Source organism: Carica papaya, chromosome 3, assembly GCF_054855325.1.
Source record: "Carica papaya isolate Zhongbai chromosome 3, ASM5485532v1, whole genome shotgun sequence".
NCBI classification, from domain to species: Eukaryota; Viridiplantae; Streptophyta; class Magnoliopsida; order Brassicales; family Caricaceae; genus Carica; species Carica papaya.
The window spans coordinates 10292499-10312308 of record NC_142311.1 but is presented as its reverse complement, the minus strand read 5'-3'; the positions used below and the strand labels follow the sequence as shown (position 1 = coordinate 10312308).

General features: G+C 35.7%; 1 protein-coding gene across 1 annotated transcript; it reads left to right on the top strand.

Annotated features, from left to right (window-relative positions):
• Nucleotides 1-1517: 1517 nt before the first annotated feature.
• On the top strand, nt 1518-3808 carry LOC110808842 (GDSL esterase/lipase At2g42990-like). Its single transcript, XM_022034457.2, has 3 exons — nt 1518-2080; nt 2621-3110; nt 3541-3808. The coding sequence occupies exons 1-3, from the start codon at nt 1589-1591 to the stop codon at nt 3732-3734; spliced, it is 1176 nt and encodes a 391-aa protein (XP_021890149.2). The 5' UTR covers nt 1518-1588; the 3' UTR covers nt 3735-3808.
• The last annotated feature ends 16002 nt before the right edge of the window (nt 3809-19810 follow it).

The window sequence follows — 19810 nt, the reverse complement described above, 5'->3', positions numbered from 1 at the left end:
GACGAATGTTAAAGGTTAACGGCTAGCGGGACCCCTATGGACCCCCACGGATACTAGTAGGCTGGTAAATGAGGAAAAGATATGTTGTATAATGATTGAATTACAAAAGGCGTGATAAATGTTATGTTTTATAGTTTATATGATTCCATGATTATGATAATGTTATTGCTTTCGTATATTGTTTTATAAATTCCACCGAGGTAAGTGGATGGTAAATGTTTTATTATTAATAAAAGGATTTGTCGTAAATCATGCTCCATTGGTCTTTTGTGTTTTCTACCCACCTTTACCTCCGTGACGGTGAGATATCGTGATGTCCTTACTGGGCTAGTGTAGCTCATTCCTTATTTAATCATTTCAGATCAAGAGGACATCGTTCCCGAGCCGGTTCCGCAGGAGGACGACGAAGGGGACGCCTAAAGACTCCATAGTCACATTCGTAGTTTTTACTTTCGAGTTTTCTCCCTTAGGTAGTTTGATCCTTTATATTTTGTGAGCACGTTTTTGGTTTTGGTGTAAGGGATGTTATTCAAATTTTGACTTCGCTTCCGCATTTGATATTTTTAATATACATTCCATTATAAATTTCCGGGGCTGTTACAGTTTAGCAGTGTGGGGGCTTGAGACTTGTTGAATACGAGACAGTAACTATAAACTGCTCTACAAAATGTAGTTGATTGATTAATTATTAAATTAATATTATTTTCTAAAATGTGCATGCCATAATATCAAATCATATTTATTAGATACGTTAATCCATTTATATTTCTAAAACACCTTATAATTATTACTAGTAAATTTAGGAAGCAGCATACGTTGTGTTTCATGTGCTACAAAGCTTCATAAATGACAACCTTCTCTGCTAGGAAACCATTATTGTTGCAGACCTCTCTCCATTGCAACTCTCTGCCACCCATTTAAATTCCACAACTACTCTCCTTTGTTTTTCTTCCCTTTTTTATCTCTTAATTTTAGATTTCTAAAGGATATTACAAGAGATTAAAGGAATTCATAGAATGTACTTGAACAACACTTAATAAATTAAATGCATTCTTTAGCAATTTATACACATCACTTATATAATATGACTTTTTATTTTTTATTTTTTTTACAATTTATTAGATTATAAGTAATATATTACAGCATTTTTTTATTAGTCTAAAGGTTTAAAATAAGTGAATATAATTAAGTTAACATAGAAATGAAAACCAAAGAACTAATACTCAAAATTTAACCTACCTATTCACTTTTAATTTGTTTTTTTTGTAAAAAAATAATAATACTAACATGATTATGATTGGTGTTTATATATTACATTAATTAATGAATATTTATTTTTTTTTTAAAAAAGTCTTTGTTAAATTAAATATAACAAATCAGTACCCCATCTAACTTTGTTTTTTTATTTAAGAAACCGAATCCTGTGGCCAACGGCGGTCTCAAACTATTGAATGCAAATGACTCCAGACACCAGAAACTTGATAGTTTACAGTGTGATGAATTCATTAATTTCATCGAACCACAAGAGAAAAAGACATTAAAACTTCCACCAAACTCTCTTTGGACAAAAAATCCATCTAACCATTGCATGCCTAGTTTATACAACCAAATCGCCATCTACCACAGCTTCAGTAATCAAGCTTTTAAAAGGCTTTCCTCATTAAGCCCACAGACACTAAAGAAATTTGTTTTAATAAAAAAAGAACAACAAATGGGTAAGCCATGGATTTTGTCAACTCTCATGCTGGTTATAGTACTAGTACTAGTTGCTAGGGCCAGAGCAGAAGTCCCCGCAATCATAGTGTTTGGAGACTCCTCTGTTGATTCAGGTAATAACAACCGGATTTCTACTGTTCTCAAGAGCAACTTCCGGCCATACGGCCGGGACTTCTACGGCCGCCGCGCCACCGGCCGCTTCTCCAATGGCAGAATTCCTCCTGACTTTATATCTGAGGCTTTTGGACTCAAGCCTACAGTACCCGCCTACTTAGATCCCATGTTTAGTATCTCAGATTTTGCTACTGGTGTCTGCTTTGCCTCTGCTGGAACTGGGTATGACAATGCGACCTCTAAAGTCCTAGTAAGTACTACTACAAAATCATCAACTTATCATGTTGTACAACCTTAATTTTACAGCTAAAATATGAAATTTCTTATTCCCTTTTAAACCCATTTGATTACCACTCACAATGTGTAAGACCCATGTCTCATTTTTTTAAATCATGACGAAAGGAAAAATCTCAGGTAACTCTACTTTTTACCCTTTTTCTCTTCAAGAACATACCACTTTTCTTCAAAAAGAAAACATGACTCCCATTTTACCGGTCAAGGTTACTGAAATTTCTTATTTTCATTTGAACCCATTTCACTACCAATTACAATGTACGGGACCCATGTCTCATTCTTTTTAACTGATCATTAAAAAAAAAAAATTACTACAGTAATTCTTCTCTTCTTTTCAAGAAATTACACTAAAATTACTGTTAAGATCACTGAAATATCTTATTTTTCTTTCAACCCATGTCATAACTACTCCTAATGTACAAAACCAATGTCCCAGATTTTCAAACTGATCAACACAAACAATCCTTAACTATGAGAATTTTTGACCTGTTTACAGAATGTGATACCCTTGTGGAGAGAAGTAGAGTACTACAAGGATTACCAGAACAAGCTGAGAGCCTATGTGGGTAACGACAAGGCAAGCGAAATTATAAGTGAATCTTTATACCTTGTGAGTTTAGGAACAAACGATTTCCTTGAAAATTACTATGTGTTCCCGACCAGACGATCTCAATTCAACGTAAAACAGTACCAGGACTTCCTCGTTGGATTATCTGAGAATTTCATCAGGGATCTCTACAGCCTTGGGGTCAGGAAGATGTCCCTTACAGGGGTCCCTCCCATGGGGTGCTTGCCATTGGAGAGAGCAACTAACATCATGGATTCTCATAATTGTGTTAGCGAGTATAATAATGTGGCTTTGGAGTTTAACGGGAAGTTGGGAGGTCTTGTGACGAGGCTGAACGATGAGCTTCCTGGAATGCAAATATTATTTGCAGACGCTTATGATATTGTGTATCAAATCATTAAAGAGCCTTCTCAATACGGTGAGTTTTTGGGATTTTCTCAGTTCTTTCTTCATGTCTTTAACTGGAAATTTTACTGATCACCCACTTCATTTCTTTCATATCTATACTTGGAAATTACCAGCTTTAATTAGATGGATAGTTACACTCAATCTCTTGCTTTTATTAGAAGTGTTTATTATTAGTAAACACTTAAATAATATATACACACAATAATATGAGTAATAAAATATTACTGACATGCATGTCACTGAAAAAAAAAAAAAAGAAGGGTAGTTGACATGCTTTAATGGGTGTTTAATGAGCAATAACATTTATTAACTGATCTGCATAAAATAAATTAATCCAACCTTATTATTTAATTACCAATAATTTATTATTAATTATATTCAGCTTATCTGAATAATAATGTGTGTGTGTGTGTGTGTATAATTGGGTTGATGAATGACAGGGTTCGAGGTGGCAGAAAAAGCATGCTGTGCGACAGGGACGTTCGAAATGAGTTATCTCTGCAACGAGCACAATCCCTTTACATGCCCAGATGCAAACAAGTACGTGTTTTGGGATGCCTTCCATCCTACTGAGAAAACTAATCGAATCGTCTCAGGCCATCTTATCCCTACACTTCTTTCTACCTTTTCTTGATTCATAATTAATTCCCTTAATTAATTTGTTATTAAGACAAAAACTTTATATTAATTATAACAATATTATTATTATGGGTTGCTCCCTTCCTCCTCCACATATAATATTATCAATATATATATATAGAGTCCTATATAACAATGGGTTTAATTGAATATTTTATGATGATTTAAAAATTATTTTTATTATTAGTGTATTTATATGGCTTAATCAATAAATAAGTTGTATTCAAATAAAAGAATGCATGGTCTAAGCCTATTCATTGACAACTACAATCCTGCAGTTTTTTCTTTGAAACCAATTAGCCCAGCCCATGGAAATTGCTGGCAAATAACTTGTTAGCTTTGCTTGAATGATAATTTATTAATATATGATATGATAATTTTATAATTTTATCTTATTTCAGACACATGATGTAGTTTTTTTGGTGATTATTGCATGGTTCTCAAAATCACCATTTTTCTCATTTTTTCAAACCACCAAATGGGTGATTTTATGTAGTTTGGATGATTTTTTTCTATTTATAGTCTTATTCTTCTTTGTTATTTACATTTATATTACCATCTTATTTAATTATATATATACATATATTTATATATTTAATTATATTTTTTTTATATTTTTTATTTATTATTACATACAATAAAATATAATAAAAAAAATTTTGATCAAATATATAATTATATAATTTTATCATAAAAAAAACAGTTATTATTATTATTTATTAATATATAATATTTTTAAATATAGTATAATTTTGTTATTGTCATATTATTTTCTTTTATGCTGGCAAAAAACAAATGTTTATTTAAATACTCAAAAAGAATTGTCTTTAATTAAGAATATGGAGAATTGGAGATGCATGCAGACAGCAATTCCATCAGGTGAGTTGCTAAAGAAATTTAAAATATTATGCTCTGTACATATATATATATATATATAGACACACACACACACACACATATATTGTAAAAGCCCAAAAATGGTTAAATAAATAATATTAAAATTTATTAATTTGCACAAACAGTTTTGAATTTTGAGTTACATTTCTTGCACAATTTAATTGAAACGCCTAATAAAACTACAGAAATACTTATTAAAAAATATAAAATAAAGAAAAATGCAAACTGAAAACTTATGCGATTAATCTCTACTGCGTAACTGGAAAAAATGGGATGCAACCCTTTTCCTAATTTTTCTGCTATTCAAGATCTAAATCTTAGTAGTTCTGATCTAAAATGATTAATACTAAGGAGTTGAGCTACAATACCTCAGTAAAAATATCAATACTTTACTATCAATATAGGAAAATCAAATGTTAGTATAAATTGTAAAACAAATTCATTTAACTTAAAAATATTTATTTCTTACTCACCTTAAGTTCTCAAATACCATTTATGTAGGAAAGAAACAAAATAATAATACACATCATATACTCTAAGATACCAATATTAATCAAACTTTATATTTTTACCTGTTTACTAATTTTGCTGGAGGTCCATAGGAGCACCCCACTACATGTGGACTCAGTATCCATTCTATTAATCAACCGATCATCTTCATACTCTGTTCAGTAATGGGCGCCAAATGTACAATCGCCTCAATACCCCGTCTGATATTAGCGTAATCAAAACAATTCCCAACCAATTTTGGTATGGGACTTATCAGCCCCGTTCGACTGAAAGTAACATCTATGGTAAGCTTTACCTTATGTACCGGATCCATACACTCTTTCCCATGGCATTCAGTAAGCCCTTTAATTTAATAATGTTACACATACATGTCCCCATCACCATTTTGCCACCAATACATGCAACACTCACATTTTAATATTTTGAGGTAATAAAATGATTCTTTAATAGGCAATATAAATTCATTTCATATGATTCAAGAAAATATAATTAAGACATTCATTTCAATATAAATTAACGGATAAGGGTGGAAACATTTGAGTAAATTAAATAAATAAAAAAGACAATTAAAATCAATAAATTAAAGTACACAAAGTAACAGCGAGATAGTAAAGCAGTATAACAATAAATAGGCAGCACAGATAAGTTAGGGACAATCATGCATTGACCGACTATAGCTTCATTGATGACATGTATTTAATTAATCCAAGGGTCACTAACATTTATAATTTTTTGTTTATTATTTATTTTGACTTTAATTTAACCATAATGGAATAAAGGGTGAAGGATTCTTACCCTGAGTCGGTGTTCGAAACACTACATTTTTCGCTACACTTTTTGGCAGTTTTTGGTTCTCGAATTTCTTGAATTTTTCTGCGAAAACCAAAACATACGTCAAATATTAAGGAAATGTGCAAAAAAATAGCCAAAAGGGGTTAAAATACCTTGAGGGTCGATTTAGGGTTTTGGCACGGTGGTGTCACCGTGCTCCAGCGTTGGCTCCACTGCCTATGGTGGTTCCTCCTCTCAGCTAGGCTAGTTTCGACTGGTTCTGTTTGAAAACTTGCACAATTTGGGGTTAGACGGCCTCTGTTGGTGGAAAAATGAGAAAAACTAAAACTTACCAGCGATTTCGAGTTTCCGGTGCAGCAGCTCCACCGTTCCTCCCTCGTGGTCACGATTTTCCTTCAGTTGCCCAGCACTGGAAACACTTAGATAACCAATTATTGAAAAACGAAAGGGAACGGAAAGATGATTCGGGCTCACTAGAGGGGTTGTTTTGGTTTCAAGTGCGGTGCCTTGGCCGATCTCTGCCCTTTGTTTTTAACTTCTCCTTGGATTTTTCAGTACCGATAAGGGTTTGGGAAGGTTTAAAATTAAAAAACTGAGCAAATAGAAAGAAAAAACTCACATTTTGGCATTAATTAGGTCTCTGGTACAGTAGCAACGGTGGGTGGCTGCTCTTTCAGTGGCCCTTCTTCATCTTCTCCGGCGAACTAGTTACGGCTAAGGTTAGGGTTTTAGTGGAAGAAGAATTTAAATACTCATCTTCCTTTGATCCAAACCATCCATTTGCCCGTGTGGCCCAATCTCCACTGTCAGCTCTAGCTTATTTAGGAAGCGAATTAGAGTCGTTCAATCGAACACAAGTGGACCGTTCGATCACACCTGAAGGAAAAATGGATCTGGGCCATTCGCGCGTGCGGGAGTGAATCTGAATCATTGGATCGGTTGGTACGCAGATCGCCCGCGTGGCCTCCCATACGAAATTCATATATGCATGTTTGCTTTGCCACGTGGTGCATGACAACTGGTCGTGCTACTAACGGGGCCGTCTTACATGGCCATTTTTTCATTTTTGCACTTTTGCTACAATTTTCAAATTTTCTTTTCAAATAGATCCTTCTTATTTTTAGTTTGGTCTTGACATTTGAAAATTGTTTTCGAATACATTCAAAATATATATTTCTTCAAAAAATTCTAAGAAAAATTAAAATTAAAATTTTGAAATTATTATTAATATAAGTTTACATCCTGAGCCTAAATCTCGAGCTCATGGTGTTACAACTTTCCTCTACTTAAGAAAATTTGGTTCCTCAAATTTGCTGCTATCCCACTAGTCAAACCATTGAGGATATTGGGTCTTGAAATCTGATTCCAATTTCCAAGTGGCTTCGTCCTATGAGTGATTTTACCACAAGACCTTGAAAAATGGAGTTTCTTTGTTGTGAAGTACTTTACTCTTCTGGTCCAAAATACCAATCGGTGCCTCTTCGTAAGATAAATTCTCCTGAAGTGGAAATGACTCGTAAGACAAGACATGTGAGAAGTCCAGGTTATACTTGTGTAGCATTGACACATGTAATACGTTATGGACTCTATATAGTTCCAGAGGTAATGCTAGCCTGTAGGTGGATATCTCAATCCTGTCTACGATCTCAAACGGTCCGATGAACCGGTGGTTCAACTTCCTCCTCTTTCTAAACCTGGTGATACCCTTAAAGAGGGTGACCTTAAGGAACACTCGATCACCTTTCTTGAATTACAAATCTCTTCTTTGAGTGTCTACAAAATTTTTCTGTCTATTTTGGGCCATTTGAATTTTTTTTTCTGATTTTAACAATCTTCGTTATCGTCTCATCTACAAGATCTCGACCAATCAATTTTTTGTCACCCACCTCTTCCCAATAGATCAACGACCTACAGGGTCGATCATATAATATCTCATACGAGGCTATACCAATATTTACATAATAATTATTATTGTATACGAACTCTAGCAGGGGTAAGTGGTCATCCCAGTACCCACTGAAATCTAGAACACAGGCCCTGAGCATATCCTCCAGTGTGTAAATAGTTTGCTCTGATTGTTCATCTATTTGAGGGTGAAATGTTGTGCTAAGAGACAATTTCATCTTCATTGTTTGTTGAAAACTTGTCCAAAACTTGAGTCCTTGTCTGATACTACTGTCATCAGAATTCCACGTAGCTTGACTATCTCTCGAATATAGATTATAACTAGTTATTCCAAAGGGTCAGTCATTTTGATGACCAGGAAATAAAAGAACTTAGTGAGTCAGTCAATAATTACCCAGATCGAGTCATGTCCCAAGTGTGCCTTAAGCATCCCTGTTATAAAGTCCATGCTAATATGTTTTCATTTTCACTCCGGGATTGATAATGACTGAAGTAACCCACTAGGGCGTTGATGTTCTACCTAGACCTATTAGCATACAAGGTATTTGGAGACGAAATCAACGATTTTCCTTTTCATCCTGCTCCACTTGAATCGGAGTCGTATGCTTTGATACATTTTAGCACTTCCTAGATGCATGGTGAACTTTGAACTGTGAGCCTCTATCATGATATCTTTGTTCATTTCACTATCATTAGGAACACATAATCTATCCTAGAACTTGAGCAACCTATTAGCAGAAACTCAAAATTCTGAGTTTAAACCTTGTTCTGTATCCTTTATGAGAGTTGCTAAAGTGGGATTGGTCAGTTGAGCCTCATTTATTCTCTGAATTAATTTAGATTGAACTGTTAATTGAGCTAAGCATGTGGCCCTTTTTAAATCTTAGAGTTGTATATGATGCATAGCCTTTATCACTCTGCACTCAGTAACCATTATGTAAGCTAACATATATGCATTCTTCGTGCTGAGAGCATCGGCTACTACATTACCCTTACTCGGGTGATACAAGATTTTATAATCATAATCGTTGAGGAGCTCTATCCAATGCCTCTGATGCATGTTGAGATCCTTCTATATGAATATATATTTTAAACTATTATGATCTGTATAAATTTCAAATACTTTCCCATATAAATAATAACACCAATTTTTTAAGGCGTGGATAATGGCGACAAGTTCCAAGTCGTAGGTGGGGTAATTCTTTTCATGAGTTTTTAACTGCCTGAACCCATAAGTTATATCTTCCTGTGCTGTATCAGAACGCAATCCAGTCTTTGATAGGACGCATCACTGTATACTGTATATCTACCCATTCTGTTTGGTTGAGCCAAAATTAGTGTTGTAGTAAGTCATTTCTTAAGTTCTGTCAAACTCCTTTCACATTCATCATTCCACTCAAACTTGATGTTTTTCTTCGTAAGTCGGGTTGGGAGGGCAACTATGCTTGAAAACTCTTTTATAAACATGCGGTAATAACTTGTTATAACTAAAAAGCTTTGAACTTCCTTAACCAAAGTCAACTGCTTTCACTGTATCTATCTTCTCGAGATTCACTGATACTTCATCATTTAATATTATGTACCCCAGGAAAGAAGTCTGCTCAAGCCAAAACTCACACTTACTCAATTTTGCATATAGTTTCTTTTTCCTTAGGACTTGTAAGATCTGAGTCATATACTGAGCGTGTTGATCTTTGTTCTTCGAATAGACCAGCATATCATTAATGAATACTATGATGAACTGATCCAAGAACGACATGAAGACCCTATTCATCAAGTCTACAAAAATTACAGGTACATTAGTCAACCCGAATGGCATGACCAGAAACTCATAGTGCCCATACTAGGTTCTGAAGGCCGTTTTTGATATGTCTTCTACCTTGATCTTTACCTGATGGTATCCCGAACGTAAGTCAATTTTCGAGAAAATCTGATCACTCTTTAACAGGTCGAAAAGATCATCAATCCTAGGAAGCGGTATTTATTCTTGATTGTGACCATGTTCAGTTTTCGATAGTCAATACACAACCTCAAAGACTCATCAATTTTCCTTGCGAACGTGACTCCGACACCTAAGGATATATATTATGTCAGATGAACCAATTATCCTACTCATTGATCTGTTTTTTCAGTTTTTTCATCTCGACACAACTCATTCGGTATGAGTTAACCGAGATGGGCTGGGTGTCAGGCTGAAGATTTATGGTAAATTCAACTTCTCGGTTTATCGGCATTCCTAGTTGTTCATCAGGAAATACGTCTGAAAAATCTCAGACAACATGAATATCTTGAATGTAAATTTCTTTCTTAATCTTGCCTAATGTGGAAAAGAATAACTGAGTTAAGGCATTTGATAAACAAAGTAATTACCATATACGAATAATATTTAAAGCTTTTATTAATTTGTGAAAAAATCTTTGTTAGGAATATTGAATACAAGCTTCTTATGGAAACAGTCCACAGTGGCATGATACACAGCTAACTAGTTCATTCCCAGAATTACATCAAGTCCCTGGTGTCAAGTGCTATCAGATCTACTCTACACTCAATTTTCTACCTGCTATTGATATGATACAAGCTTTGTATATAACATTTTCTAGTAGTGTCCCATTCCCAGGTGTGGATACAAACAGTACAGAATCAAAGCTTTTAGGTAACACATTTAAATCTTGAGTAAAAGCATGTGAAACAAAAGAATGTGAAGCACTAATATAAATTAAAACATGTTCAAGATGGTTGCAGATAGTGTACATACATTGTATTACATCCGAGTTAGCTTTAGCATCCTGCTGGGAGAGTGTATAGACACTATGCTCGACTGCGGTTCTTGCCTGGTTTTGATTTCGCATACATTCTCTCGTGTAGTGCTGGGCACTCCCGTATATGCAGGGTCAGTCCCCATGGTCCTTGCTACAATGCTGGAAAATCTTGCTGCGTCTTGTCACCAGAGGCTAATAAGGAGCTTGAGTTGCAGGTCTTGGTCTCTTATTCTGCTGATTCGGTGTAGTAGGTGCTGGTCTACAATGTGGAACCGGAGGCATGGAGTTGTCCACTGATGGAGAAAAAATATAGAGGTTCCTTTCTATCAACTACTTCTTTACCAAAACTACTGAATAAGTGTTGAGCTCGAATACATACAATTGCTGTCTAATTTCAGAACAAAGGCCCTATTCAAACTTTCTTGCATTTCTACCTTCATTTATCATGCTTTCCAGAGAGTGTTGACCTAATTCCAAGAATTTTTTAGCATACTCTGAGACTAACAAATCTTCCTAAACCAAGTTTGCAAACTTCATCTCCTTCAGATGCTAGAGTTGTTCTAGAAGGTACTCAGCATTAAAGGTTGTCAGGAGTTGTTCTCAGGTGACTGGAGTGGGTAGAGTGGCCTGCTTTAATTGCTACCAATGCCTTTCCTCACCCACGAACATGTAAGTGACAAGAATGACCTTCCATTCGGGAACTACTCTAAGAGTTGCGAAGGCTTTCTCTGTCTATACTAACCAGTATTCAGCTTCTTCAAAAGTGGATACACCTGGAAAAGTAGCTAGCGCTGGGTCCTGCTGAAGGGGAATTGGATTATGTTGGGGAGGGATCGGGTGACCCTATGATGGCACCTAGTTATATGGTGGGGGCACCGGATTGTACTATGGAGGAGTCGGATGATGCGATGAAGGAGCAGGGTTGTACAATGATGGCATTGGATCCTCTATGTGTGGAGGTAGCACATACTGTAGCAGTGGTGGAGGGGGATCAAGCAGCCCCCTCATCTCCTCCCTGGTATGCTGGGCAGAGATGAGTCTCTCTAGCATCTCAAAGAGCCAATCGACATACTCTTAAAATGATCCCTCCTGGGCTGCTCGATTTAGCGGGGGCCTTCCTTTCCTCATGTTCTTGTACCTACATTCCACAACAAACGTTTGAGATTTGGGTTGTATTGAATTATTCTAACCCTATGTACAAAGAATGATTCTAAGGAACGTGGCTCTGATACTAACTATAAAAGCCCAAAAATAGTTAAATAAATAATACTGAAATTTATTAGTTTGCGATAGCAGTTTTGAATTTTGGGTTACATTCATTGTTCATTTTAATTGAAATGCCCAATAGGGTTACAGAAATACCCTTTGAGAAACACATTAAAAAAAATGCAAACTAAAAACCTATGCAATAAACCTTCGTTGCGTAACTGGAGAAAATGGGAGGTAACCTTTTCTCTAACTTTTTTGTTGATCAGAATTTGAATCTTGATCATCCTGATATGAAATAGTTAATAATAAGGGGGTGAACTACAGTAACTCAGTAAGAATATCAACACTTTACTACTGATACCGAAAAATTAAAGGTTGCTAGAAATCATAAAATAACCAATGGATCTTATTTCTCGATTTAAATAAATTGATGTAACTTAAAAAAATTTATTCTTTACTTACCTTAAGTTCCCATATACCATTTATGAAGGAAAAAAATAAAATAGTAATACACATCATACACTCTAAGATATCAATAGTAATCAAACTTTACTTTTTTACTTTCTTACCGATGCCATTGGGGGTCCATAGAGGTCTCCACTGCACGTGGACCCAGTATCCATTATATTAATCAACTAGCTGTCTTCATACCTCATCCGATAATGAGCATCAAACGTACAACTGTCTTAATTCCACGTTCGGTATGAGCATAATCAAAATAATTCTCAAACCCTTTCGATATGAGACTTTTCAGCCTCATTCGACTAGGAGTAACGTCCACGGTAGGGTTTACCTTATGTACCAGATCTGTACACCCTTTAATTTAATAATGTTTCTTTACACATACATGTCCCAATCACCATTTTGCCACTAATACATGCAACACTCACATTTTAATATTTCAGGACAATAGAATGATTCGTTAATAGGCAATATAAATTCATATCCAATAATTAGAGAAAATGTAATTAAGACATTCATTTCAATCTAAATTAACAGATAAGGATGGAAATGATTGAGTAAACTAAATAAACAAGAAAGGCAATTAAAATCAATAAATTAAAGTATACAAAGTAACACTAAGCAAGTAAAATAGTATAACAATAAATAGGCAACACAGATAAGGTAGGGGTAATTATACACTGACCGATTACGGCTCCATCGTGACCTATATTCAATTAATGAAGGGGTCGCCAACATTTATAATTTTTGCTTTATTATTTATTTTGACTTTAATTTAACCATAATAGAATAAAGGGTGAGGGATTCTTACCCCAGGTCAGTGTTTGGAACATCGCCTTTTCTACTACACTTTCCGCTAGTTTCTGGTTTCTGGATTTCTTGAGTTTTTTGTGAAAACTAAAACATGTGTTAAATATCATAGAAATATGCAACAAAAAAAGGGCCAAAAAGGGTTAAAATCCCTCGAGGGCCAATTTTGGGTTCTGGCACGGTGGCGGCGCCGTGTTCCGGTGCCGGCTCTGCCACCTACGATGGTTACTCCTATCAGTCAAGCCGATTTCAGCCAATTTTGTTCAAAAACCTGTGAAATTCGGGGTAGGTGGCCTTTATTGGTGGAAAAGGAGAAAAATCGAAACTTACCGACAGTTTGGGGTCTTTGGTGCGACAACTCTACTATTCCTACCTCGTGGTTGCGATTTTCCTTTTGTTGCCTTGCACTGAAAACATGTTAAATAACCAACGGTAAAAAAAAGAAGGAAACAGGAAGAAGATTCGGGCTCACCAGATGGGTTTTTTGGTTTTATATGTGGCGACTTTACCGAGCTCCGCCCTTCATTTTCAGCTTCTCCTTTGATTTTTCAATGCTAATAAGGGTTTGGGGAGGTTTAAAATTAAGAAATGGAGCGAACGAGAAGAAAAAACTCACCTTACGGCATCAATTTAGTCTCTGGTGCGACAGCGACAGTGGTCGACTTCTCTTCCGGCCGCCCTTCTTCTTTTTCTCCAGCAAACTGGTTGCGGTTAGGGTTAGAGTTTCAGTGAAAGAGGAGTTTAAATACTCCTATTTCTTCTATTCGGACTATCCATTTGGGCCCACATGGCCCAATCTCCACCGTCAGATCTAACTTATCTGGGAAGCAAATCAGAGCCGTACGATCAAATGCACATGGATCGTTCGATCACACCTAAAGGAAAAATGGATCTGGGCCATTCGCGCGTGCAAGAGTGAATCCAAATCATTGGATTGGTTGGCATGTGGATTGTCGATGTGGAATGTGTATCCGCGTGTCTACCACGCAACGTACGACGATTGGTCGTGCTACTGATGTGACCGTCTTACGTCGTTTTTTTTTTTTGTACTTTTGCCCTAATCTTCTAATTTTTTTTCAAATAGGTCATTTCTTATTTCTATTTTAACATTGACTTTTGAAAATTGTTTCCAAATACATTCAAAATATATATTTCTTTAACAAATTCAAAGAAAAATTAAATTTTCTAAAATTATTATGAACATAAATTAATTCATCCCGAGCCTAAATCCCAGGCTCAGGGTGTTACATATATTTTTAATTTCAGAATATAATAAATGTTTTTATAGTATAAATTTACACAAATCTTTCACAAACATGTAAATTTTTTTAAGGATAAGTCATTCGTCTTTAGCTATTATTATTTTTTTTACAAATAACAATTTAGTGATTCCATAAACTAAATTTATTTTAATTTTATGAACAAAATTTATATATCAACTATTCACGTTAGTAACTTAATACTGTTTTTATTATTTATGTGTTTATAATATTAGTTTCTTTACACTCTTATTTATGGTGCTTATTCTTTATTATATAAATTAAATTTTTTATTTTTAGTGCTTTTTATTATTTCACATTCTTATAATTAATTTATTTTTTCATATAAGGTAAATTATCAAATTAGTGTATGAAGTTTGATATTTGTTACAATTTTATTTTCAATTTTTTATTATAATTTGGTCTATTACATTATTTATTTACTTTAAATATTTAATTTCTTTTCATTTTCTAATAGAAAAGATTAAAATAGTAAGTTTAATTTCATTATAATATTTAATTTATTGATTTACTAATTAAATGAAAGTATTATTAAAATATTTTTTTAAAATATTCAAATATTACCTAATTATTTTAATTTTTTTTATCATGAAATGAATAAAAGCTGAATATTTAAGTAAACATAAAATACTAAGTATTAAATTATAATAATAAAAAATTATAGATCAACCCATAACTGATACTAAATTTTTTAGATTAATATGATAATTTGTCATTTAATATATATTAAGCAACTGGGTCGAAAATAACATAAATGCTTGTTATATACGTGGATAAATTCTTCATTTTAAAAATAATTGTAACGGCCTGTGAACTTGAAATGAAATAACTTATGAATTGAATAGGGAAGCGAAACAATAAATTAGGGTTTACAATCCTTACACAATAATTGAAGATACCCAACAGGGCTGCGGGAATGATCATTCTAAAAAAACAACTAATAATCAAAGAAATAAATGAAACGTAAACAAACTGAACGTACTACTCGCAATCCCATTGTGGATCGGGTTCTGGATTTTGGTTCTCTTAATCTAAAATAGTTAATGAAAGAGTGAGATACGCTAGCTTAATAAAAATATCACGCTACTCACCAACACAGAATATGAATATTGGTAGAAATCATAAAAAAAAAAACAACTAATAGAGCTCTTAATTTAAGTAAAATTCATTTATCATAAATAAAATCATTTACCACAAGTTTATCGTAGTGAGATTTTCAAAATCGACCTATGGAGTCAATAACATAAACAATATCATAATTTTGTATTCTATCAGTCGGAATAACAACTTTCTCCTTTGTGAGCTTACTGGTATCTATGGGAGTTCATAGGGATGTCCCTGCAATGCCTGAATCTTTATTCAACCTTTTCAACTAACGGGCCATCCTCATACCCTGTCCAGTATGAGTGTCAAAAGATATTATCCATCAATACCCCGTCCGCTATGAGGGTGAAATGGGTCATCTCCATACCTTGTTTGATATGAGCGCCAAAATATAAATCCTTGATACCCCGTCTGGTATGAGGCAACGTTTACGGTAGGGTTCCCTATATACCCAGTCCATCTACCATCTCCCAGTATATCCAGTAAGGCTACCATTCATCCATTCACTTAATCAAAAAAATTTCTGTTTACATTTAATTTCCAATTTTCTAATTAACTGTAAATCACGTAAAACAAGCAATACATGCATTAAGGAAACACAATCAAATTATCATACCTATTTCTGCGTATTATCATGCATTCGAAACTGTAAAATCAATCAATCAGTTAAATATTGTAACACCCCAATTATTATTATTATTATTAGTATTATTTTATTTTAATTTTTTTGGTAATTTTTATGTGAATATAATGATTTATTATGTAATAATATATGGTTTTAATTTAGTTTGATTTAATTAAATAGAAATAATAATAATAATAATAAGGGATAAAATTATTTTAGGGATTTAATTGAAAATAATTTGAGAAAAAAGGGTGAAAATTTGGGTTCTGATGGTGTTTTTGAAAAGAAAATTAAAGACCAGGGGTCAAAATGCAATTTAAAAAAATTACACCACGTCAACATCTCGGTCAGCAGCCCCGGCCAATCAGGACACGTCGTGTGGCAGAGACGCTGACGCGAGAGGCCACGCGGAAGGGAGCCACGTGGGCGATCCGCGTGCGCGCGATCGAACGGCTGAGATCCGTTCCCGCGCGCACGGACGACCCAGATCAAAAACACATACGGACGGCCTAGATTGCACGCGCACGGATGACCTAGATTGAATCGTGCACGGACAGCTCATATTGCATCGCGATGAACGGCACAGATTCATTTTTTATTTAATCACGATCGGACGGTCCAGATTAAATCGCGATAGACAGCTCAGATTAAAAGTGGATGTTTATAAATAATCTCATCCGCACCCAAACCCTAACCCTAGCTGCCAGAGCCCCTCGTCGGAGAAGACAGCCCAACTGCCGGGGAGCCGACCGCCGCCACTCGCCGCCGCACCAGAGCAATTTTTGGCCGCCAAATGAGGTAAAAAAATTTCCCTTGGCTCAGAATTCGATGCTGAACCCACCTATGGCCAAATCAGAGCAAAAATACCGGCCAATTGGCCGAAAAATACTGTCAAAGTCCAGCGGCGCCACCGCGGGTTTTCTTAGTTTTTGCCTCTGATTAGGCCCTTCCCGATTCCCCTTTGATGTAATTTTTACACCATTGTGACCACCGTTCCTTTCTCTACAGGTTGACAAGAGCAAAACACCAAATTGCGACTCGAGTCGGAGGAGCCGTTGCACCGAAGAGCCCCGCCGCCGGTAAGTTTCAGTTTTCAGTGTTTTTTGGGCCCACTGAGGGCCCTAGGGGTGTTTTCTCACAGGAACTAATGCAATTTTGGCCGAAAATGGCCGGAAACAACCAACCCGAGGCGGATCGCCGCCGTCACTGTGCTGGAATTCTGAAATTGGCCGAATAGGACTTGGGTATGATTTTTTGGATTATTTGGGACATGTGTAGGTACTGTAAGCGCGTTTCAGTTCCCGAAAAAAAATTTAAGGAACCCAGGGACTGCCCGTAGGCGTAGTGAAAATCCAGTTTTTGACTTCGAATCAGGTAAGTACCCCACACCCTATTTTCTATCACGGGATTAAAGTCTAATAAATGATAAAACTGTATTTGTATGAATTAAATAGATATACATAATTATTACAGTTGCTAATGGAGCCCGAACTGGACATATTTCTCTGTCAGTTCTTGTTTGATTTATTCTACAGTGTAAATGCAGTATGGTATCTGATTTATTTATTCTATGGTTTTGAATGCATGAATTACTGTTTACTTCATTATGGTTTGATTTTGTGAATCCGATGATATGCTTGCCTTGTTGGATGCTCGTTACTTGTTTAAGTATTTATGTTTATGTAAGAAACGGAAAACTAAGAAAAAAAATAGAAAATGTATGTGAATTGATAAATGGATAAGTTGACAGCCTCACTAGATATCCTGGGAGATGGTGGACGGACTGGGTCCATAGGGAACCCTACCGGGAACGTTATCTCGTACCGAACGGGGTATGGAGACTTTAAATGTTTTGGCACTCATACCGGATGGGGTATGGGGACGGCCCATTTCACCCTCATATCGGACGGGGTATTGAGGTTTATTGTTTGGCACCCATACCGGACGGGGTATGGGGATGGCCCTAGAAATTAAGTTTGTCAAGGGAATGGTTCACAGGTAGCGGGGACCCCTATGGATCCCCACGGATACTATTAGACTGATAAAAAGGGGGATATACCATGTACCATGTTACAGATTATGTATGAACTTATGATATCTATGATGTTATTGTTTCCATGGGTCGTTTTTATAAATTCAACTGAGGTAAGTAGACGGTAAATGGTTTGATTATTGATAAATAAATTTACTTGAAACTTGTGCTCCATTGGTTGTTTTTGGTTTTCTACCAACCTTTACTTTTGTGACAGTGATATAGTGTGATGTCTTTACTGGGCTAGTGTAGCTCATTCCTTACTTAACAATTTCATATCAGGAGGACTTGGTTCCCGAGCCCGATCTACAAGAAGACGACGAGTAGATACTTAGATGTTTATTAGTTTCTTTTATAGTCTTTTATTTCTAGTATTTTCCTTTAAAGGACTTATTTTCGGTATTGTTAGTACGTTTAAGTTATTATATAAGGGATATTAACCAAAACTTTTTATTTCGCTTCAGCACTTATATTCTTTATATACATTCCCTTTTTAATTTCTGGGGTTGTTACAAACATGGCAAACGGTAATAAATAACCGATTCCAACTCCATTATTAACCTTTAATTATCGATATTTCTAAATCATGCAAAATATCATATTATTTATAATTAAACTTCAATTCCATAATATATAATAAGATGAGGGATTCTTACTCAAATTGATGTCTGAAATGCTAAACTTTCAGCTGTGCCTACTAGCAGTCCTCGGGTTCCCTGAATTTTTCTTCGGGAATTAAAACACGCTTCAAGTACCTATAAATACACTAAAAAATCCAAAATCAGTGTTAGAAACCTCTTTTGGCCAATTCTGAAATTCCAGCACGGCAGAGTGGGTGACGGCAATTTGTCTTGAGTTAGCCGCTTTTGGGCAGTTTTGACTTATTTTGGCCAGTTCTGTACCCATCCCTACAAGAAAATACGTCAAGGGGCATCGTTTAGCCCAAAAAAGTTGAAAAACCGAAGCTTACCGGCAGTAGGATTTTCTGGTGTGGCAGCTCCGCTGGCTCACCTTCGTGGTTGGGTGTTTTGCTTCGGTCAATATGTAGAAAAAGAAATGGTGATTACAATGGTGGAAAAATTACACGAAACGGGAATCGGAAAGGACCTCATCAGAGGTAATTTTTTATTTTTTCCACAGCGACGACGCCGGACTTTGCATGAAGTTTTCGGCTCATCCACCAATATTTTTGCTCCAATTTGGCCATGTGGGTGTTCAAAATTGAATTTCAAACGAATAAATTTTTTTTACCTCTTTTGGCGGTCAAAAGTGGTTCTGACGCGGCGACGGGCAGCGGTCAGCTCCCTTCTCGGCGACTAGCTCTTCTTCTCCAGCGGGAGGGTCGGGCGGCTAGGGTTAGGATTTGGTGTGAAGAATGATATTTATATCCGTCTTCTTTTAATCTGGACCGTCCGATCATGTTTAATCTGGAAATGAATTTGGACCGTTCATCGCGATTTAATCTGAACCATCTGATCGCGTTTAAATAGGAAGTGGATCTGGACTGTTCATCGCATCTAATCACGACCCTCCGATCGCGTCTGAGGAGGGAACGGATCCAGACCATCCACACGCGTAGAAATAAATCTGGACATTCCGATTGCAGACACGCGGATCGCCAGCGTGGCCACGCGGCGCACTCCGATTTGTCAAGGCTGTTGACTGATCGTTCTACGTGACACATTT

What these genes read in the sequence shown, in the direction of transcription:
- LOC110808842 (XM_022034457.2), top strand. Translation starts at nt 1,589, where the DNA reads ATGCCTAGTTTATACAACCAAATCGCCATCTACCACAGCTTCAGTAAT. An exon ending in ATGCGACCTCTAAAGTCCTA is followed by an intron (nt 2,081 to 2,620) that starts GTAAGTACTACT and finishes ACCTGTTTACAG; the next exon opens with AATGTGATACCCTTGTGGAG. An exon ending in TAAAGAGCCTTCTCAATACG is followed by an intron (nt 3,111 to 3,540) that starts GTGAGTTTTTGG and finishes GATGAATGACAG; the next exon opens with GGTTCGAGGTGGCAGAAAAA.